We start from the raw sequence: 23,294 nt of genomic DNA, 5'->3' as shown, positions 1-23,294 counted from the left end.
TTTCTGTCTGGATTCTGTGTCTCCACGATGGTCAAAATTCTCCTCCTTGTTGAAGAGATGACCTTTTACACCGCAGATATGCCTTTTACCTCCCACGCCGTGCCCATCAGACACTCAAGCTCTCAAAGTGAAAAATTCAGCTTGGAACAAATGTCACTTGGGTTGCTTTCAAAAAGAGGTTTTTAAAGTAAGTACTTCTGTGACCTCAGTGACTTTCTGTGCGAGGTGTTTTTCTGAGTCAAATGGCTTGAGACACTTTAAAAAATCAAATTTCAAACACTTTCACTTTCCTCGAGGAACAGTTCTGTTTACACAAGATTTCTTTCTCCAGGGTGCAACTTTAGATATTACTGAAAAACCTCTCAAATTACAGAGATGTATTCTCCGTTTGTTTGCTATAAATATATATCCCTCACTGGAAAAGACGCTTTTGTTCAAAGCCTGGCTGTATCTTACCCAAACCCAGAATGACTACCTGCTTGTTCGGTTTCCATGGAAACACTTTACTGCTGCTCTTAAGTAGAAATCCTGGTCTTATCATCTTTTCAGTCATGTACTCAAACAGCAGGTTCAACATTCATGCATGGTGAATGATTGAGATAAAGCGAGGGGGGAACATCATCCATTGATTTCACAGAAGTTGTTGGAGGAGGCAGACAATAACACACTGTCTTTAAACCAAGTTCAATTTGAAAGCAACACAAAGACTCTTTTAATGCATTGTTCACTGACAGTTTGTATTGTGTTTATAACTGCAGCGTCTGGTGAGTTAGGAAAAAGAATAATGATGTCCAACTGTCATATCACAGAGATTCAATGCTTCCTATTGACTAAGTCTAAACAGCTATTAAAAAAAGGAAGTGAAATGAGTTTTCAATAAAGAAGGGGAATTACTTTTTAATTTAATGAATTAGTTTTTCTTTTCACTTTGGTTGAAAACATTTTTTTGAAAGTCTGCAATTATCAAATATCACCTAAATTAACAACATCTTTTTTTTTTATGCCAATGTTTGTTAACTTAAATACAAATGTCATGCTGTTTTCATCTTGTAAATTATTCATGATTAACATAATCATGTTGTTCTTCATGCGTGTGTGTTTTCAGGAGCTGGCCAGAGAGCGTCAGGAGAACGCCCGGTTGCTAAAAGCCCACCAGGACAAAGATGACCTCATCGGGAAGCTGAAAGAGGAAATTGACTTGCTGAACACAGTGAGTCCAGCCTGCGTCATTTTTTGCTCTGATGTTTTTTTTGGTGTTTTCATGTGTGGGAGGCGTGAGGGGGTTGCGAAATCATCATCTGGCATTCAAGTGGAGTTGTTTTTAATAGCTATGTATAATTCTACAATGTTTTTTTTTGTTGTAGTCCATTAGGATGTAGAACCCAGCAAACCTCTATTTTTGTTTTTACACCCTTGTTACAGTTAAGAAGCAAATATTAGACTCAGAGACATGAGTACAATTTGCATTTTTAACACAAAACAAAATTCACAAGTAGTTTGTTGACAACTGAGCTGGTGACATTAATGTTCATTGTTTGCTTATTTCAACAAACACAATAACTCCTGGCATGATTTTGTGTCTGAAAGACATTGTGGAGGGGAAAACTTTTTTGTGATTGTCGGCTTAAATTTGAGGGTCTTTAAGTTCAACTCTGAGGGGGTCCTCGTCTCAGAAGGTTTGGGACCGATTGTCAAAAAAGCAGAAGAGAAAACGATCAATAACAGAAAGAAAGTGTTCAGTGACGACTGCGAACACAACAATCTTTATCTTTTCATCCTAGTCTCTAACTCTTTACTTTTCAGCTCTTTTAACGATACACTTGAGTTGAAGTTGACAGAGTCAAGCTTTCGGTGTTCAAAAACCCTCTAGATCAAGTTTCAACCTCATGCTTAATCATTCATAAAGCATTACTCATTCAGCAAATTAACCACAAGCCAACGTCAATGATCACCAAATGATGACCTCTTCATCTTCATCCAATCAGCGTGGAATTGTCAGATCCCCTCTGGTATATGAAAACGACTACAATCAGTCACAGATCAGATTAAAGGCTTTGTTCAAACCTGAAACAAATGAATGAGCTTTCCATGTTAACTATGCACGGCTGATTACAGTTAGACAAAAGCATCCATAATCACCATGATGGAGAGTAAATACAGCTAGATGACAGGGATATCTCACCTGATGATCAGGCGACCCTGAACCTGCTCGACCTCGTCTGCCATCTGCAGAGAGGCTGAATGAGTTAAAGCGCCTGTGAGGAACTTTAGGTTTGTGTCGTATTGGCGACCTCTTATGGATGAAGCAGTGAGTCTTATCGCTTTGCTGATTCTGTCCTGTACCTGTGTCGGTAGTGCTTTTCAACCAACATTCAATAAATCACTTATCAGGAATCTTTGCTGAGGTAAATGTAATATGTGTATATAAATATAAGCTGCAAAAAGGCATCATGCAGCCTAGTTACAGTTTGACAGACTTAGGGAAAGATTGGGGTTGGGGGTTACAAAACATTCACCCTGTTGGGGTTGAAAACATGAGAAAGTGGAAGCAAATTGGAGCATTTTGTGACGGTCCAAAATCAAACTTCTTCGGATGAGTAGATGACACCAGACTACACACGGACATGTATTTGTAGCGGACTATTTACTTCCATTTGAAAGTGACATCACTGTCTAATCCTTGATGGTGACAATGCAGACAGGCGATATGTTCACCTACAGGGGAAGCTACATGCTAAAATTACCAACCAACAGCTAACTACAGAACATACAGGAGGGAAGAGGTGTGCAAGTCAAGAGAAAAGACAAAAGATGTTGGATCCTCAAGTAGAGGAAAATGGGAGAGTTGAGCCACCTCCTGAAATGAAGTTATAATAAATCTAAAACGTGGAAAAGCTCAGATGTAGCAAGCTCCTTTTGTTGCTGTAGCTTAGCGTTGCTATATTTCTTCTGTGAGTAGCTTTGGTGTAGTGACGCTTGGTTGGTTTAATTTGGGGAAGATTGAGCCACAGTGAACCTCGCTCCATGAGTGACCGGGGTGCACAAGACAGTTTCACTAGCACGCCTGTTTTGCCTTCTTCACCTGACTGAGACACAGGTGGCACAGTTTTTTTTTTTTACGGGGGAATGGGATTAAAAGTTGTGTCTGCACCTTTACATTGAGCTGACATTGGTTCAGACTTGGTAAAAGGGGAAGTACATTTGGATATTTGTCCTCGACTGCCTGTCGATGGGATGAACATTCTGGGGAATGCTTTGGCTGGTGAATGTGTCTTTGCTGAAGAAAATCCTCTGACTGTTGTAACCCAGATGCAATTTGTCTTGCAGAAACATGAAGTTGTTACAGAGTTTCCTGAGGTGGCACCTGTCTGTCCTGATGAAATGAATCCTTTTTGCCAGACATCTCAGAAGGATACGCCTGATGCTGTTCTCCCACCTGATTTGGGAGCACTTTTTGATGGGGAGGCATCAGAAACTCTTGATACCACTGTGAGGAATTGTCATGAAAGTTATGAACCAGAACTGAAAGATTTGGTAGCTCATGAAAAGTGAAGTTCATCTCTAGATTGTGCGCCAGTGTTTGAAAATGTGGATGTGGTTCTGTGTACCAAGCCAGTGCTTTCTGCACTAAACAGTGATCACTCTTTTCAGATGTGTGGTAATGATTAAAGGTAGAAACTGCAGTGGTGTTAGTTCAAGCAAGAAAGCTAGGAATATATTGGGTTTGGTAAAATATGTATTGCTTAAGTTTGGTTAACTAGCTTGGCTTGCCCTCCTGGGACACGGTCCGTCTTCCTCCTCTCAGTGGGGTCAGGGTTCACAGTTCAGAGGCTTTTCCTGTAAGCTGGGTGTGCTTTATTTTCAGCAGGCAGAGTGTAACCTACCTGAACCCTCTGAGCTTTCATCTTCTTTTTACCCACAGACTGTCAACAATATCTTCACAACTTGCAGCCCTTATTTTGTGGGGTCACAGAGGCTGCTGGTGAAATACATCTCTGTTTTTTTGGCATCTCATAAGGGAAATGCAGCAGGAAGGGAAACATCAGAAAGACTTTCATGTCTCAAAGATTCGAAAAGAGACCTCGGATCTCCCTCTGTGAAGCCAATCAAATCGAAACAAGAACACAAGCTCTGCTGAAAAATACAACAGTTAGAGATGTGTACATTTTAAGCAACAAGTCTAATAAATGTTGCTTGGTTATTATCCTGGCACTTCAGTCATTGTGAGACACAACATATCTGCAAATACTGAGAGTGCAATATTGCATGCGACATCTCTGTGATAGCATCGCACAAACAGGAAGCTGGTCATAATAGAGAGCCTTTATGTAAGGACTTTTGACAGTGATATCCATCAGAAATGTCCCAGAACAGCTTCTGCAAGGCCTGATGGGAACAAAGGGAGATAAGACTGATCCACTGTGCTGTCTCCGCAGATTGAACCCTCAGTCGGTGTAGAAGTTTATTGAGTAGAGAGATAAAAGATAAAGCTTTGCTGTGTGACATTTATTTCGTTCTTGAGAATACAGTTCTGGAGAGCACTTACTGTATATACCTGTTAACACATAATGCATTCATGATATATTAAAAAAGCCTGACAGCAGAAACTAAGATGTTTACCGCCTGGTTAAAAAAAACTAAATAGGTCTGATTTGCTCATGTCTCGAACAGCACACACAAGAAGTGTGAATTTTCTGATAACTCGTCTGTTTTGATTTCATGAAGGTTAAGCGTCATTCACAATAAGACACAAATAGCTGACCTGTAACAGTTTGTCAAGAGGCTTAAAACCCGCCTCAGCTCCATCTCTCAGCCGGTCGTTCGATTGACTGAAAGTTAGACTGAGACAGCATTTCCTTTTCCAACATGGTGACCTCCATAGATGGGACTCCAAAGCCCCCTGCAGGAACAGATGGCTGACGTCACTCAGGCTCTGTCCATTAATATTCACAGACTATGGTCTTGCTTTGAGCATCTTCCTGCTGAATGCAAAAACGATGCTTTAAGACCAGTTGAGACAACCAAAAGAGTTTGCAGTGCGGCGACTAAACAAACCATTAAGCTCCATTAAGCTAATGGGAGATGCTGATTCAGGGAAAGAGTTGCTGAAGGCTCAACATATTGATTGTCGCTTCTAACACCAGAGTTAACTTTTCACTCTTCTAGTGCAGAAGAGACAAACTGCTGTTAGGAAACTCATGTCGACTTACTTCCACTTTCACCTTTAAACGTAGTTTGGTTCAGTCTCAGGAGCCGTGCCATCATGACCACTGATTCTGGGAAACAGAGAATAGGGGGTCGTCCTTTTGAAGAGGCAGCGCTGTTGCAACTGAGAGTCTCTCATTTCCAGCTAATTGAAGCTGTTTATGTCTAATTTGCTGCCATCGAGGCAGCGCGGCTGCAGGGGGAAACTCTGCAGAAAGAAACTCTCAGACTTAACACTCCAACCTGACTGGGCCCTCAAAGGTATAGAGGCAGGATTGTGAATATTCATGTGTCTGAATGTATCCAGAAAGTGTAACCTTTGGGGTTGTCTGTGTTTACCCTCCTCTACAGGACCTGGATGACATTGAAGACGAGAACGAGCAACTCAAACAGGAGAACAAGACTCTGCTGAAAGTGGTCGGTCAGCTGACGAGGTAGAACTGCATCCCATTGGACCTGACACAAACATCACAGATGAATGGAGCAACTCTTATCTGTCCTTTCTCCTGACCTCCTGCCCTTGGTCTCGACCTTTTATCTGTTATATTCTGTCTAAGGAGTCTTCCTCAGCCTCTCAGCCGATTCCATTAGTTGTGAGAGCTGAGCAAACTAGGGGCTTTTGTTTTCCTGTCCTGACACTCTCATGAGGACTATCTGTCATCATATCCATATTTAATGTAAATGTATTGTACATAGGCCATTAAGATTGTTAATTTTTAGATTTTTTTTTTTGATAAGGTCTTAAAAAGCAAAAGTCAAACGAATGTATGTGCAGCACCAACGAGCACACAAAGCCTTTTTGAAAACATGTTTAGAGGTTGAAAAAAATCTATATTTTTCCTGTTCAGATTGGAACCCTTCCAGGTCAATTGAATAACCAAATTGCAGTATTGCAATGTCAGACGTTTGTCTGAGTGCAGTTCATTCAGCGATGGAGCTTCTGTCGAGGAACACTTGGACTAAATTCGACCTAGTTACTTTTTCATTACCAACAGCCAAAGTGTGCAAGACGTGCAATTTTATTTGTCCAAAAAAAAAAAAACACTTAAAGCCTGGTGCTTTAATAATTAACAGTAGTGCCAGATTTCTTTCCTCGCATCATTTCTTGGTACATTTACAGCCCAATAAGGGCGTCTACGAACCTGGATGAAGAAAATTCAATGATTATTTTTTCGGATGTAAAACTTTCTACCAAGTACATGCTTTATGCATTTCAATGAAATGTTGCAGGGTCAACCCCTTTTCCTAGAATATACATATGGATCCTATTTTTAAAAGCATTTTTCTTCCTGTAATTTGTTTACAAGTTATCTCTTTGTGATATTTGATAGATGTTTTAGCTGCTCTGTTTATGGCATCTAAGATGTGTGGAGTGAGCTACAGTGCATTTTTTTTTGTATGACAACCAAAATGAACTGAAGGAACATACTTTTTGAAATGCATCTCGTTTTGTTTACTCAAGGGAACAGGCTCATCTGGGTAATTTCCGTACTAAAATCTTTTTATCTCACTAAGGAGCTTTTTCATTAAGCTCCTCCTCTATGGCGATTAATCGATAGGTTTTAGACGTACAATAGATAATTCAGCTTCCACATTCATGCTCACATTTTGGAGTAAAGATCATCCACTCGTTGGCAGACACCACAAACCCATCTCTCTTTCCATGACATTATGCATGTACAGAAGATTAAGACATTTAATAAAAGTTTGATTATCTCTCTCCTCAGTCGACTCGCTCGTGTTCATTAAGACTAATTTGCTGTGATGATGCTGTGCCACTGAGGCAGTAATGCAATGTGACGGTGGCGGGGGGTTCAGATCCTCTGCCGAGTGCTCTGAACACAAACACACACTCCCAATCATGATGATTCAACATGTCAATCAACACCTTACTGTATACAGCCACCATCCTGGGACATAACAAAAAAAACCTCCTTCCACCTCGCAGATCTTCTATTACACCGTTGAAACACATCAATCTTCTTAAATAGGAAACATAACCGGAGCAATGTCACCTACATTTTCAGATAATGACCTCTTTCAGCTGATCTGAGCTGCTTGAGGCTCGCTCCATAATCCCTATTTGCATTTTTATGAAAAGTTGTCATTCTTCCTGGCAACAGAGGTCCAAGACAATCACGATATAATAAGTAAAGAGTTTGCTGCCAAATGTGAGAAACCAGACATGAAACGGCAACATAATATCCAGATTTAATACGAAGAATGCCTTGCCAAATTGCTGATGCCAAATATTGGTTTTCTTTGTCTTTGACCGAGCAAACGAACTCCCTTTCTGTCAAAATCAATTCAATGCACAACTTAATCAATGTTTGGAGTTTATGTACCAACAAAATGCTTAATATAGCTTGTCATGAAAATCCTTTGTCTAATCTGGTTTGCTTGTTTACCTCTACAAAAGTCCTATTAGATCCTGAAAGGCTGATAGTGCGGACAGAGATGAGAGGCAGGCCTTATCTTGTCCTTGTAGAAACCCAGCCATATTTCATTATCGGTTGGTTTCATGCTCTCGGTTCTACGGCCAATCTCCTCAATCTCCAGGGTCTCTGGTGCAGGGAAGCACTCATCCACGCCGAGGATGGCGGGGGTCAGGATGCCAGAGAGAGCCAGAACGAGTGGATGGAACGAGACCGGACATATTTGTGCAATTTCCTCTGCCAATTTCTTCTGCTCCACTTTCTCACAGCAGCCTGAAAATGACTTCTACCTACTCATGCACCTTTTATACCTCATTATCTCAAGCCAAGTGATACCTGAGGTGACGCTTTAAAGCTGGGATTCAAATTGAATCGTCCTTGGTGTTGGGAAATGATTGGGCTCAGACCTTCGAACTCCATCTGATGTCACACAGTACTTCCAGCAGAAGGCCCAATCTCTCGCTGTCACTTTCAAGTTTGTGAGATTTTTCCGCCGCTCCTCCATGAAAGTGCTTTTTGAAGTCACGCTGTGCTGCCAGGCGCTCTCTGCTGACAAACAGCAACATGTCTGGAGCTAGACCTAGAAAAAAAACAAGACTTCAGGTGCACTTCTCTGAATACCTGGACCACATGCAGAGCTGCCCTTTGTTGAAATGTTCTGTAAAAGTCAATGTAATTCTGATACAGTTCACAAACAGAGAGGAATCAACTAATGGCGGTCTAAAGGTGTGACATTTAAAAAAAAAAAGGCAGACTTTGACTTGTTCAGCTCAGGATAGTGGAAAAGTTTCTGGTTTTGTTTGTTTTACCTTCGCCTCATGGCAGGGAGGAGGAGGGGAAATAACATTTGAAGCAGTTAACACTACATATTCAAAGAGTTTTAACAACGTGAAACAGTTTGGTAACATAAAAGTTTGTCAAAATCTGGTCATTAAAGTCTTTAAAGTGGTTGTCATGCTTTGTAGTTTTTGTTCTAACCCTAACCCTTCCAATATATAAAATAGTTTTGAAGTATGATAGACTCTTCTCCTCTGTCGCCCCCCGGTGGTGGAGTGAACTTCCAAACTCCATGTGATCTGCAGAGTCCCTCTGCACCTTTAAGAAAAAGCTAAAGACCCAGCTCTTTCATGAATACCTACTAACTTAATGATGATGGTCTCCATATTATTGATGATGATGATGGTTGTGACGATGGTTTTTGTTTGATAACGACGACTTAGCGAATCGGAAGGTCGCCGGTTCAAGTCCCGGCACGGACCAAGTCCGGAAATTGGTCTGGTAGCTGGAGAGGTGCCAGGCCACTTCCTGAGCACTGCCGAGGTGCCCTTGAGCAAGGCACCTAACCCCCCCCTCCCACAAGCTCAGGAGCGCCCGCCGTAGGGCAGCCCCCTCACTCTGAGACCTCTCCATTAGTGCATGTCCACAGGATCCTGTTTGTGCATGTGTGTGTATTTCAGTTCATGTTTGTGTAGCATGTTTACTAGACAGAGTGTAAAAAAACGAATTTCCCCTCGCGGGATCAATAAAGTATAAATTCTTCTTCTTCTTCTTCTTATAAGATGGTTTCTATACCGATTAGAGCTCTCAAGAACTGCCCTCAATGTTGTGCTTTGCCTCTGGTCACTTCCTGTCAGCACCTGTGTGTCCAATCAGACTCAAAGCTGATCGTTTGCTCTTACTGACATTCTTCCCTTTTTTTCTAGATCCGTGCTTGTGTTGTACTTACTCTCTGATGTACGTCGCTTTGGATAAAAACGTCTGCTAAGTGAATTGTAGAATTGTAGAATATACTTGCCAACCTGCCACCACAAATAAATGTTTATGAAGTAGTACTCCTCTTTTGTGTCCAACTTTTGCAGCACAAGTGACCTAAAAGTACAAAAACATTTATATAGATACACTGGGTTTTTGGATGTTCTTGGATTCCCCTTTGGCTGATCAGTGCTCTGTCCATGAGTCCTGTGCCCAGAGGAAAACTTTGTGTTATTTACACGATTAACTTTTCACCTTGTCATCTCAAATCTCTAATCTCTGAGGGACCTTAAACGTTGCATAAAAGCCTTCATCACCTTGAGTCTCCATTCTGTGGAGACAAACAAATCTACATCCATGGACTTAAGTGTGATTAGCTGGGGCGTTGTATTCAGTTTTAGTCATGGCAACCCATCCACAGCTGCACGACTGGCCTGTTTCTTTTGCTCACACACACATACACACACACATACACAATTCTCCACACACACACACACACACAATGCAGAGGGTTGAACCCTCTATGCCCAGCAGAAGCAGAGGATGACAGACTTGAGTGGCTTGCGCCTCCGTTGGGAATTAAGTCATGTGTTGTTGTTTTTTTTTGAAGATCTCTTCCTCTTGGACCCCCGGGGGTTGTCATGGCAACAGGATAAGACACGTGTATGTATCCCAATCAATCTTGTAAAAAAAAAAAAAAAGCATGTCTGGTTGTCCAGTCGCATCCATCTAAGAGGTATGACACATACAGAACACATATAGAAGCGTCACACTGTGCATGAAATGCCAAAGTATTGACTGCCAGATAGATGACTCACACTTACTATAAATGTGATGACAAAGTGCTGCTCTACATCTGCCACCCGCAGGCTTTTAATGGTTTTCAGAAAGATTATCGATGCTTTATCCTTGTTATGCATCACTGGCAACATTTAATTGAGCTGAAAGCTGATAAACAACATTTTTGTTTCAGAGGCAAAGAAGAAGATGGAGAGTTTCTTGTTTCAGATTCCTTCCCATTTCCCGCCAGTGGGTGGCAGTGCTGGAACCCATCAGTAGGTAGTATATTGTATCTCTATGAGGTCATTTTTACAGGCTTATGTGCTCAGTGATCCTTGATGTCAAGCTTTGTTGGTGAAACACCCTCAATGTATCAAATGTTGTATATAAGTGTTCATCTTCTGGAACATTATTCATGAAAAAAGCCTTACTTTTTAAGTTTTTGGGGGTCATAATATATGGTATTCCAACTTTTTACAAATAAAAATAGGGGAAGTTTAAAATGCTTTCCTGAGAAACCTTTAAATACTGTAGGAAAAAATGCCACCAACTGCCTACAGGTGAATACTCCGGCGTCCAATGGATTGTTTGGTTTGTCTTTTGGCTGTTTTTGTTCAGTTATTAAACTTTAAAAAGCCCCCAAAGTTCTATTTGAATTCCAGATTGTTACACTGGAAAAAGGTCCAAGGAGATTTAATAGTTATACAAGGCACTATAAGCAGAGGTAAGTATTTGCATTCAGTCCCAAATCCACCTGTTAATAGGTTGTGTTTCATATTACACTTGTACAAGTTCACTGCTTGTTAGCATGGTTCACTTGATGTATAAAGGTTTGGAATTGTTGCTATAACAGCCTTCACACACTCGTAGTAGCTGCATACCTTTATGATCGTCTCCTGTGTCTTGTTAATGATACACTTGTTATTGGCTATGCTAATGAGGTTGCACACACAAGGTGTTAGCTCATTTCAGTTGTCGCAATTTGCATCATTTTTTCTCATTTACTCATCCATTTTAATAAGCCCCAACCTCCAAAGAGAAATAGAGCGAGCATGTGAATTTGAATGTTGTTGATGATGACTCACAAAGTCCATGCCAAGCAGAATAGGAGGCGGCTCTAGGGAGCATCAACAGCCTCTGAAGGTCACTCTATTTTGTTACCATGACAGTAGCGGCCTCCCTCTGAGAAGTTGTTGTTGTCGCTGTTGTTGTTGTTGTTGCTGCGTAGAGTGATTCTAGAAGGGGGGGGGGGGGGGGCGGAGGGCCGGCCTTTTGGGATGTGTGCAAAAACAACTACTGCTCAGTATGTACACACAACACACAAACATGTGCTTCCCCTCCCCTCCCCGCCTCCTCCTCCTCCTCCTTATCCTCATCAGCACTACTAAGTCAGCAGGGGAGAAGCAGAGGTACATGTTCAGCCCTGAGCACAGCCTCATTTTAAAGCCTTCCCCCAGGAGAGGACGCACTGTACAAACAGCAACAAGCCAGCTCTCTGAGAATCAAATTAAATAATCTTTCTGGTGAATCCTGGTTGTGCAGAACCAAAGTGGGCGGAGTTTCATCCTTCTTTCCTTTCTGTATAACGTACACAGAGTGTGAAAAGACTATGTACAGATGGATTACACCGACACGTACACTAATCATCCATCTGTCATCTACAATCACTCTGAAAAATGGCTGTCAACCGCTATAAACGTAGCCGTCTCTGTCCTCTTTGTCCTTCCATTCATCCGTCAGCCATCACCACCCACAGCTACCCGCCCGCCATATCTATGGAAAACGTGCGTTTCCTGACAGCTCGCAGGTGGTTGCTAGCAAGAGTAGGAGGCGCGCACGGTTCATCCATGTATTCATGACCATTCCCATGCGGCTCACCGGGGGAGCTTACTTCATAGGAAGTTCTAACAAGGTAATTATCTCTGTCAGGTTTTGTTTGACGCTACAAATGGGGCTCTGTCCTGGAAAGTTAAGGCCTTCAAAAGCTGAGAACCTTTCCCTTTAAAGATGGTTGCTCAGAGATAGTGAAAAAGAATAATGATTTAAATGGCCGAATGGATGCTTTTCTGCAAACTCCAAACTGCATTAAATTAATATAAACAGGCTACATTTTTCAGAAGTTTTAAGGCTAGTTTTCCACCTGCAGTGTTGGGAAAGGTTACTTTGGAAATGTAATAAGTTACAAATTACTGGCTGCCATGTTTAAAAGCAATCAATGACTGTATGTTGCTTAAATTATGTGTCATGGGAATGATCTATTTTTTTCTGCTTTTGTATTCGCAGCTCTTAAACCTACAGTTTTGAAATCATGTTTTAAACAAAATGCTCACCAACTTCTGCTGAATAAAAACAGGTACACATTTTTGTGCTCAAGTCAGAATTTCTGCTGTTGTTGCTGTGATCCAATGTCTTTTTGTTACTTGTATTTGCTGGAGTCAGTGGTGCATTATGACACAGACAGTCAGACACGCTACGCTGAGAGGGGCCACCTGGAGCAACACGGGCAGGTGACACATGGCTGAAAAGGTCACGCTCCACGTGGTGCTAACCATGATCCAGCACTAGCAGGAATAATCCACCGTGTGCATGATGGTATAGATCCAGGAAGAAAGAAGACACGACCAGTATGTGGGGGGCCTTCAGGAAGAAGTGAAATAATGACCTTTAACACACAAAGAAAAGCATGACAGTTGTCTTCTATGTCTACCTAACGTCATTCTCCTTCTATTGTGTGTCTTTTTGTTAGACAGTCTGCACGTTAAGATTGTTTTTCTCAGATATGGGGGTCATTTTGACAGCTTCAGGATCATCAGAAAATGTGGCTGTCACACCAGATGTTAAAACTGCTGCCAGTCCACAAGAGACCACTGTAACTTTGACATCCATCACCAGAATAAGGTCATCTTGATCTTGACAAATGGACAAAAAAAAAAAAAAAAAAATCCAGAGTAGGAGCAAGAATGGTTTGGAAGAGCCATATTATTGCTCTAGTTTACATAATGGCTGGCTGTGAGGAGGATATTTGCGGCAATCATTGTGGAAACAGCAGTGTTGATGGTTCTAAAACTCCTCTCCAAAGCCATTAGTGATTAGATAAAGAGTGTAGATGGACTTGTAATGACGCTCTCTCGCATGTTCTCTCTCTTTATCTGCGGCTTAGATAGATGAAAGACAGCGAGAGCCTCACGAGGCCTTTTGTTGTGGACATTATGTTACCCTTACAGGCATTGGATGGCCACTCCACCACCTGCAATCTGCTTTGATCACTGCTTATTGGTAAGGAACTGGACCTTGAATAATATCAGGGCTGAGATAAAGTAAGTAAAACCAAAGCTAATTTAGTTAAGACAGTGTTGCCAGATTTCACTGACATTAAGGAGCCTGAAACCTAAGTAGCATATTTTTTATTTATGATGCTGAATATGTTTTTTTTTGTTCGACATCTGTCTAACAACCCTGAGGTTTGCCTCTTTTTGTAAGTATATTAAGGCCATAACATTTAAAGTGAACATTTAGTCTTGCACTGTGTCATGAGTATGTGTGGGCTGCTGCATTGATTCAGAATTAAAAGTTTTTTTTTATTTGAATGGTGCTATTTTATACTCAAAGTAATCTTTATAGTTTGTTTGGAATATGTTGACAGCATCAGCTTTACTTTTATCCTGTTATGTGTAGGCTATACATACTTATCTTTAAAAGGGGTTCAGAGTGGCTGAAGCCAGTCATTTTAAAAAATATATTTTGAGAAACAGCCATACAATTTCCTTTTCACAACTTAGATTATACCTACAGTGGCTTAGTTTATTAATGAATTGTGCATTGTTCTCTAACATTTTTAATGTTTTGTTTTCCCCTTCACTTCTCCATATGCACATGCACACCTGCACCTCCGTTTAATCTGCTTTGTCTATTACTTTTTGCCTGTTTTTGATGGTTTGACAATAGTCTGTTATAGGGGTCAGTGTGTGCTTAAATGGCTATTGTAACACACAATTTCACATGAACAGAAATAGCTGAATTCGACGAACATATCTGGCAACACCGAACATTACGCTGTGAAAATGATGAACAGCTCTTTGGTTTTTTGCAACGCCATGTTTTTGCCAGACTGTTGAATGTAAATTGAGTTGCAAACACTCGGCTACCATTGCTACTTATGTTGTACAAAAAAAACAAAAAACTTGTGTTGTGCAAATTTCCTATTATTCAATAAGCAAATTCGACACATATGTTTAATGGCAGTTTTGTTTAATGATGATTTTATAGGAAAATTCTGGTTAACTTTCTCCTGAACACCTTTCTGCTGCTAATGGCTAGCTAGCCTCGCCGCTACATTAGTTAGCTAACCGTGAGTTAGCTTACTCCCCCTGTGTTGTTGGGCAGCTCACGGTCAACTTTAAGCTAGCTGAAAAGCAAACCTACAACTGCGCACTTGAAATGCTGTCCTAATGGTCCCTGTTCTCCTCGAAGGATTAACAGACACCACTTACTATACAAAAACAAGGCAAGACATTGCTTCTTGTGCTAAAACACTTACAAAGAGCGAGTTATTTTATTTTAAATCGGACATAAGTACAGTAAGCTAAAACATTTAGAAAGTTAGCACTTTGACTTTGTCCAGAAGAAAGCAAGCAAGCTAGCTAGCTGCTATCCGAGTGAAACAGATTAATTAACAGTAATTTATGGATTATTACGGTAAAATTCCTTTTTTATTGTTTGGGTAGTTTTAGCTGGCACTAAATAGGATGGTTTTGAAATATTAGAATATGTAAATTAATAAACTGGTACTCGATAAGCGCATGTGGAGGTAGATCTACTGGTACATCTTTTTGTACATTTTGGTTTATGTTTTTGCTACATGCTTTTGAAACCATGCTGTGTATGTAACTCTGGCTATTTGTCCCTAGTGCTATAAACAGTACGAGTATGCATCACACAAACAGACATGATTTCCAAACAGTAGTCCAGCAGTGAATGACGCATGAGTGAAACAAACGCTCCACATTACAGTTTATACTGTATACAATACAAACCTCAAACATTTTTGTGGTTGTTAAACATGTCACTGGCTGTCATGTCCAGCTCTGTGTCTTAGGTTATGTTTTCATTTCCACTTGTACTATTTTCTTCTTTTGGGTCACTAACCTCTCCTCTCATTTCAGATCCTTCACTTCCTGCCCTCATGTGTTTCCCACCTGTGTGATTGTCTGCCCCGCCCTGATTGTTCCCAGCTGCATCTCGTTGTCTTCCCCCTCACCTTAGTATTTAGTCTGTGGCTTCCCTTCCTCCTGTGCCAGTTCGTCTTTGTCCCCTGTGAGAAGCGTATAAGCCCTTTGTTTCCTCTCGGATCACTTTTTTGGATTCTGTCTGCTTCAGAAGTAAAGACTGTTTTTTGTGAGTCGTGCTCTTGAGTTCAGTTACCTGTGGTCCTGTTACACTGGCACAGTCTCTAGTGTCAGAATCTGTTAAAATCACATCTTCACATTTGTGTAGCTTGTTTGTTGCTTCTGGTCAGCAAACAGATCAGTCTAAATGTTGCGTTCACATAAGAATAATCCACTCTGCATGAATTGACTGACTGAGCCCTACGATTGTAGTTTATTTTTCTAAAAACTTGAGAGTTTGAATTGCTGCTGTTATATTTTTCAGACCACAGAGGAACATTCAGCTGCAACCTATCTATTGATTTGGCACTGAGGTTTCTTTTCTTTCTTATAGTACATCAACATCAATGATGCCACAATCATGGATGACCTCGCCTACACTGTGTGCTTTCACTGTCCTTTTCCAATTTTCCTTCTCGGTACAGCTATCTGCTTTATTCTCGTTCTAAAGAACCACTTTTTGGTGGTCTCACAAACAAGACCATTTGTAAACACTGCTGCTTTTTCAAATTAAATTGGATCATTTCTATTAAGAATTTGGTTTGGGCATATGTGGAAGGTTATCTGCTTGAACTGCTGCTACTCCTTTTGAAAGTCGTAAAAAAAACAAATTAAAAGGGGAAAAAAACGCTTCGACTGGATTGGCATCTGTGTTCTCAAAACACATTTGCACTCCCTAATTAAAAAGTCTGTAATTGAGAGGCATGAGGTGATATTTTCTGCTAATTTATTTGCAACTGGAGCAGTTGATTCATGAAAATAATATCATAGCTCTTAGTTAACTGCCTTGGGAGACCTAAAATAAAAGAGCATGTGTTTACTGAATTGATTGAACAGCTAATTTTATTTAGAATATTATTAAGATCAACATTAATCCTTCCCTATTGGTGCTAGCTTTCTCTACAGTGTTTTAATTCTGGGAAACATAGAAGTATTTAATTTATGCTTTTTTAAAATACTGATGAGGTTTGGCAGTTCTTTAGTTTACTTCCCTTGTTGAGACTATTTGCGGCTGCAGCAGCAGTCACTTTGTCATGAAAAAGAGAGCTTCAGCATGAAGTTCATTTAGCACTAGTAGTCGGCAAAGAGATGGAGTGCTTCGCTTTCAAACAGTTTAGAGGAGGCTGCAGAATCGCACGGTTACCTCCATTACTTTTAATCGTGTTAAGCAGCTAAAGGATTGCAGTGCATGCTGGGGGATGTGTCTATAGGATCCAAGGACTGCACCGAAGTGAAATCTGTAGGATAAGCTCAGCTTGGAGTGTATGGGGAAGAAGGCTGGCCTATAATGGCTTTTCACAATGGCACCTAGCTGCAGGGGAAGGATAGCTAGAACAGCTGATCACATTCTGGGTCTACTCACATTTTGTTTGCCGCACTGGCCTCACTTAAATGCCTCTCTGCCCATGTGCTAGCCAAGGCTATAAACAGGCTTGAGATGTGCAGAATGATTATCCGCCTCTCATCTTTTCCGCAACTTAACTGATCTCAGGACTAAAACAACAACCGTTTGATTTGCAGTCAAGTGAGGAAAATGGGGCAACGGGGGAAACCACTCGACCATGTGCTCCCCTCAGTCTGCGCTTCCAGCTGACACGCTGATGAGCTGCAATCAGCCCCCTCCACCCTGACTGGTCCATGCTGTGGCAGTGATTGGTGAGTTATGGGGGGGAAGGAGTCAGCCTGGGCTGCTTTAAGCTAAATGTGAGAATTTAAGTTCACACATTTAAGAACTGTTCATTCAAAACTCTGAAAGATATATATATATATATATATATGTTAAGAAGATTAAAGAGGGAGAGATCATATTAATATAAGTGATTTACCCTTAAAAACAACATAGCCATCCAACAAATAAGGTATGGGAACATCGTAGAAATAGGCTACAATACCATATTTATATAAGGTAATATAATGTATTTTGTTAATTATGCTTTATTCCGCAACATATTTTCGAGTTTGAGAATTCGCAGCAGCAGTATGTGTAAAGTTGCCTAAATAACTCAAGACAAGAAATGTTTCTTGAGGGTCCGTAGTGATCAGCTTGTGGATGAGCCTTGTTAATGACCTGCAGCGTATCGAAGACACAGAGACACATGAAAGCTATATAATACTGTAGTATAAGAAGAGAACAGAGATTATATACCATTACCAGAACTTCAAGGTTACGTCAACATGTTTTACAACCATCCAATTACATTTGTCAGATTGTCAACTGAGCATTCAGAGTTTGTCTGTCAACAAGACCATCATTTCTGTCTGAATGTCTGAGAAACCAGACACCTTTTTTAAAGCTGTCTGAGCTGCTCTTTAGGATGAAATAATGTCAAAGATTCAATAAACGAACAGAGGGAGGACCTGTTAGTTTGTGCTGAAGCAACATTGTAAACAATTTGTGGCAGCTTAAAGCTGGCATGACACCTGACCTCCCATTTTCTTTCTGCCAAAAACTTTTAGTAGAAAAGTTTTCGATTACAGCCTTTCAGCTCTTCCTTTCAGTCTAACTTCTATTGCGCGGGTCCACCTCCTTTCATTTTGCTCCGCTCCCTGAAACCATGGAGCCGATCTATTTTCTCCGAGGTGGTGGGAGTTGGACAGAGTGAGTCTGTTGACCATGTCTGATAACCGTGGATGATCTGAGAGGAAAATTACAGTGCAGATCTGCCAAGCACGATGGCATGACAGAACCTTCCCTTCCTCAGAAAGTGGCAAAAAAAAAGAACCTATATGGGTACAGTAATCATAGAAGTGTCTTTGTGTTATCTAATGAGCTAAATTATAGATAATACTTGCCAGGAAAATTATAGGGTGTCAGTCGCTCCTGTGGTTCTGGCCCTGAGATTAGTCCTGATCCCTACAGGTGTGCATGGATCTACTTTGCAATAACGCTTGAAAACTTGATTGTTATTCTCCGGTTGATTTAGAACACAGGTGCTAATCGCAACATTTATTGCAAAGCGATACCTCACAATTATTTTACCTCCTTTTGAAATTGTGGTGGTCCTCAAACTGCAACAAATAGCATCTCGTTCTTATGCTGATGACAGACGGACATTTGCAATCATTCAAACCGCCATTCTAGTGGAAATGATTGCCAGCAAATAAAACATGTTCCCCACACCTGTTTTTCCGTGGCTTACACGTACACTGGGCACTTAAATCGTAAAACTGCTTCATAAATAATTTAAGCTCCTTCAAGTGATCCACTTCAAGCAGCATACAAACTGCTCAATTCATAATTTATAGAGAGGGTAATCATTGTGAACCAGAAAATGTCCTCGCTCCTCGGAGAATAAGTAGTAACATTAAAGTTTCTTCTTTTTCATTGTTTCGGAACGACTCTTAATCAAGCATGCAGGTTGTTCTCACATACTGTCAGCAGAATTAATTTCTCATTTGCCACTTTTCAAGAAGACCTCTGTGTTAAAAACAGGAGTGCACAGGGCGTTGGTGGCGCTGTGGTTAGTGAGCGCGCCCCATGTACTGAGGCTGTAGTCCTCCAAGTGGGCGACCCAGGTTTGAATCCGACCTGTGGCTCCTTTCTCGCATGTCATTCCCCACTCTCTCTCTCCCTGATTTCCGACTCTATCCACTGTCCTATCTCTGAAATAAAGGCACAAAAAGCCTAAAAAGTACATCTTTAAAAACAGGAGTGCACTTAGAAAACTAGGTTGATTTTTCACTGAAAGCTGTAAAAAGCTATTTTTTTTGGGAAAAAATAGCAGAAAATGTTGGTTTCCAACAGCGATTGTGTGGCTCTGAAGCCAGTTTAATCATTGTTCAAAGCATCAGAGTTCAGTAGAAATGCATGTAGATAAATCTCTTGTAATTTACAAGGTGATGATTTTTCAATATTTGATCCTGAGATCCACATGAGGCCGGTCATTTGTTCGAGGCTTGGAGCTGTGAATCTGTAACATGTAGCATGTACCAGTCGCCTACAGCTGTGAGACTCCACTTGCTCTGACATCACGTGACAGCCGGACTAAAAATAACCCTCTCTCCACCACACATGATGAGCGTGATACCAGCACTAAGAATAGGCCCACTGGAGGGAAACGATATGATAGTAAATCATCAGTGAAGCTGTGCAGCAACACAGAAAAGGTTTAATAATTTGGCCTTGAAACAAAGTGATATCAGCAGAGCCTTTGACAGGATAATTTGCTCAGTACAGCTAGTGCTCGGTACCTGTCAGGTGTACATGCTGCTAATTGACTAGAGGAAGAATCGGTGGAAAAATAAATCAAGCTGTATCCTTGGAGCTCTGGGTAAACAAGGGCAGCTTTCATAGCAACTGTTGCCATTTTTGTTGATTAACTTCTGCTTTTATTAGCTAAATTAAAGTCAGGGGAACAGTGGAATGATCCTATTTCAGCAAAAACTACAACTATAGGAGCGTGCACTGTATCTCTCGATTCTACAAAACTTGTTGTGTTTATGTTGGAGCTGACTGCATTGCTAGAGGAATGAGCCTCACGGGGATTGTTGTTGAGTTTACATACAGCAGGCTGTGGGATAACCTCACTATCGTAAAGTTACTGATTGTTGATGAATGAAGACATGGTGAGACAAACCGACTGTTTGACTGGACCAAGTGCGTTCCCGAACATACAGACATACAGACACAGACCAAACATACGGTCGGTACAGATCACAGACTGTGTTCCGTTGCACTGAAAGTAAACAGGTCTGCATCGCGGCTGGTGTGTCTGTGTGTGCGCATCAGTCAAAGTTGTTGTGTGTCAGCCCGCTCCCGATGCACTCGGACATGCAGACAGCAGAGGAGCAACAGAGAGAAGCTGCAGCCACAGCAAACACTCAGCATATTCTTTATTAAAAAAAAAAAAAAAAAAAACTTAGATTGGCAGGATAAACCCACATTTTCGCCAGGAAGCAGCTGCAGAAATATCGGCATTAGAAGCTTCAGAGATGTAACGTTACAATCTGGGATTTTAGGAGATGGATGCACCAGCGGGGTCGTCTCTCTCTCTCTCTTTCTTTCTCTATCCTCTCTCTCTCTCTAGGGATTGTATAACGATTTAAAAAAAAAAAAAATTTAAAAGGTCGTCAATTATACTTTAACAGCCATAAAATACTTGGGCGACCTGCCCAAGTATCGCCTATGTGTGGGAAATACTGTTTTTATGTCTGCCCCATAACATCAGATATGGTGTTTAACATCATCTTTGAACCTTACTACTCAGATATCTGTCATCTCTATGTCAAAAGTGAGCTTTGACCAGCCATGTTCCCCAGTTTAGAAAAGTAAATCCTCTCAAGTTGGTGAACAGAATGCCTTTTTTTGAAGCCTTAACCATCACCACCATCATCTTTTTGTCTAAAACATGTAATCCTCTCTATTCCATGTGCTAGGTTTGTTGCCATTTACTGACCAGAGAAAAGATCTCATCTAATGACTGTCATTTCTCTGGGAGTGAACCACAATGCAACCTAGCAGTGTATCCAACAGCCTGGTTATATATTACCTTGAAGGCAATATATGTGGCGTTGACTGCCCTGACATTGGGAGGCAGCCAGGCGGCCATCTTGCCTCCAATAAGATGATGTGCTCTCAGGCAAACATGCTAGCCCCATTTATCAGGCACCTGAAAATGTCTGAGTGGACAGACGGGTCGATGTATGATCATACTATCACGGGTGTTATCGTGTGTCGATGTGGAGGTGTTGGTGCACGGCATCCTAAACATCTCGGGGGCAAGTCAGGCGATAAGACTGCTCGAAGGTTTGGATGCACAGATAAGAGGAAGCGGATCACCTTCTTCTTGGATGACCCTGGAAAGGAAGGTGTGCTGAGGTGAAGGGCGTTTCCTCAAAGAGATTAGAAACTCAAAGATTACAAATTATATTTCAGCAATACTTAAAGTTGCCTTTTTTTCATTCCCAATATTCTCTCTACTAGCACCACACTGTTGTTTTTTTTTTTTTCTTGCCTCAGGAGACAACCTCCCCCCCCCCCCCCAAGTGAGGTGCACATGTGAACAGACAGGTCAGGAGAATTTCAGGAGCAGTCCTCCTGAAATGATGTAGATATTTTCAGTAAAAAAAATCCCAGAGTGGTCTGAAACAATCCAATACAGGCAGCTCTGAGAAGAAAGGGAGCTTTAGAGCGGGGTGGATTAGCAAGTCAATGAAGCGGAGTACCACTGTAGCCTCATTGACCTGTAGCAAAGAAGAGGCTACTTTATCTTTGGCGGCAGAGAAAAGGTAACAAATTCCACCGAGGTTCCTGCCAATCCACATGTGATTGCTTTCAAAAGCAGAGCCTAATTTACCGGGAAATAACTGATGACCTCTGACAATAATCATTCACCACTAGAGAGGAAGTGGATAGAACTGTGACCATGTAAAACGATTTTACAAAATCGAAAAACCCGGCTTTGAGCCTTCAGCTTAGAGTATGCACTCATTTCTCTACACACCAATTTGAGGGGATCTTTGATTAACATTCCTTTTTTTTTTAATTCTGTGTTTTACATTGCAAGCACAACATGTCGTCTGAATGGGGTGTAAACATGTAGTGTATGACTTGTTTTTCCTCCACAATTCAATACAATTTTTAATTTTTATTAAATTAATTTCTATCTAAGTGATTTCATAGTAATAAAAAAAACAACAAAACTACTTTTGACTGAAAATTTGAGAAAAAAGTATGAAGTCATGGATACTGCGTAAACATTGGCTGTACATTTTGCAGTACGAGCTGGAGTTACGTAATAATTGCGTTTTTTTTTTGTGCTTCCTTCTTCGTTCAGGGAGCTGAGCTGAAAGGCAAAAGTTCATTTTACAGATTGATCTACGTTCCAACCCCTCACCTATGGCCGTTAGCTTTGTGTAGTGACTGTATGAATGAGATTGCAGATAAAAGCTGAAGGGTGAAATGAGTTACTTGTCAAGGGTGGCTGGGCTCAGCCTTAGATATTGGGTGAGAAGCTTTGACATCTGAAGGGAGCTCGGAGTAGAGTTGCTGCTCCGTGGCATTAAGAGAAGCCAGTTGAGGTGGTTCGGCATCTGATTAGGATGCGTCCTTGTTGCCTCCCTTGGGAAGTCTTCTGGGCAAGTCTCAACTAGGAGGAGACCACGGTAGACCCAGAGCTTGCTGGAGAGATTTTTTTTATCCTATTTGGCCTGGGAGCTCCTCTGAATCCCCCAGAAGGAGCGAGAAAACCTTGCTGGGTAAAGATATGTCAAGGTCACCTTGTTTAGCCGGATGCCACACTGTTTCAGAGAAGTTGCATTAAATATATCATAATTCCTTATTTTGTTGTGTTATTTATCCAGCTCACAGTTTGAAACTGACTAGCCCGTCTGCTTTCCTACAAGATATGCATTGTATTTTTTTTTTCTCATTCTGCTTCCATTGTTTTAAATCAAAGGGTCCTTCATAGATTTCTGCAAATGCAGAGTTTTGAAAAAGAACAATAACATCACAAAGTGGCAGGTTGCACATCACGGAGAGTTGTGGAGGACTGTTGCTGCAGTGATTTGGGAGTCACAGAAGGTGTGATTGAAATAGTTGCAGAAGAAATCCTTGCCAATCAATGTTGAGCCTGAGCCCAGTGGTCCTCTAATTGCGAGCCTTTCTGTGAATATGTGGTTGGAGGGTTTAAGTGATGGCAGGGTGGGTGAAATCAATGTAAGAAGATTAATCCATCCAACTGCATACAAAACATTACTTAGAGCTGTTTACTTGCTTCAGAGATCTGGGAAATTGGCA

At 41.1% G+C, this 23,294-nt stretch overlaps 1 protein-coding gene across 3 annotated transcripts in view; it reads left to right on the top strand.

The window, feature by feature from the left end:
• The window catches only part of pawr (PRKC, apoptosis, WT1, regulator), a 52,551-nt gene extending 45,620 nt beyond the window's left edge, over positions 1-6,931 (top strand). For 2 of the 3 annotated variants that reach the window (XM_061029491.1, XM_061029488.1), the window contains 3 exons: positions 1,106-1,210; positions 3,328-3,489; positions 5,557-6,931. In XM_061029491.1, coding sequence (XP_060885474.1) covers positions 1,106-1,210; positions 3,328-3,489; positions 5,557-5,643 — 354 coding nt within the window. In that variant the 3' untranslated portion in view covers positions 5,644-6,931. The remainder of the gene's footprint in view (positions 1-1,105; positions 1,211-3,327; positions 3,490-5,556) is intronic. The other variant, XM_061029492.1, reaches the window with a different exon arrangement.
• The last annotated feature ends 16,363 nt before the right edge of the window (positions 6,932-23,294 follow it).

This window comes from Labrus mixtus, chromosome 22 (genome assembly GCF_963584025.1).
Source record: "Labrus mixtus chromosome 22, fLabMix1.1, whole genome shotgun sequence".
NCBI lineage: Eukaryota > Metazoa > Chordata > Actinopteri > Labriformes > Labridae > Labrus > Labrus mixtus.
This window is presented reverse-complemented; position numbering and strand designations above follow the sequence as displayed.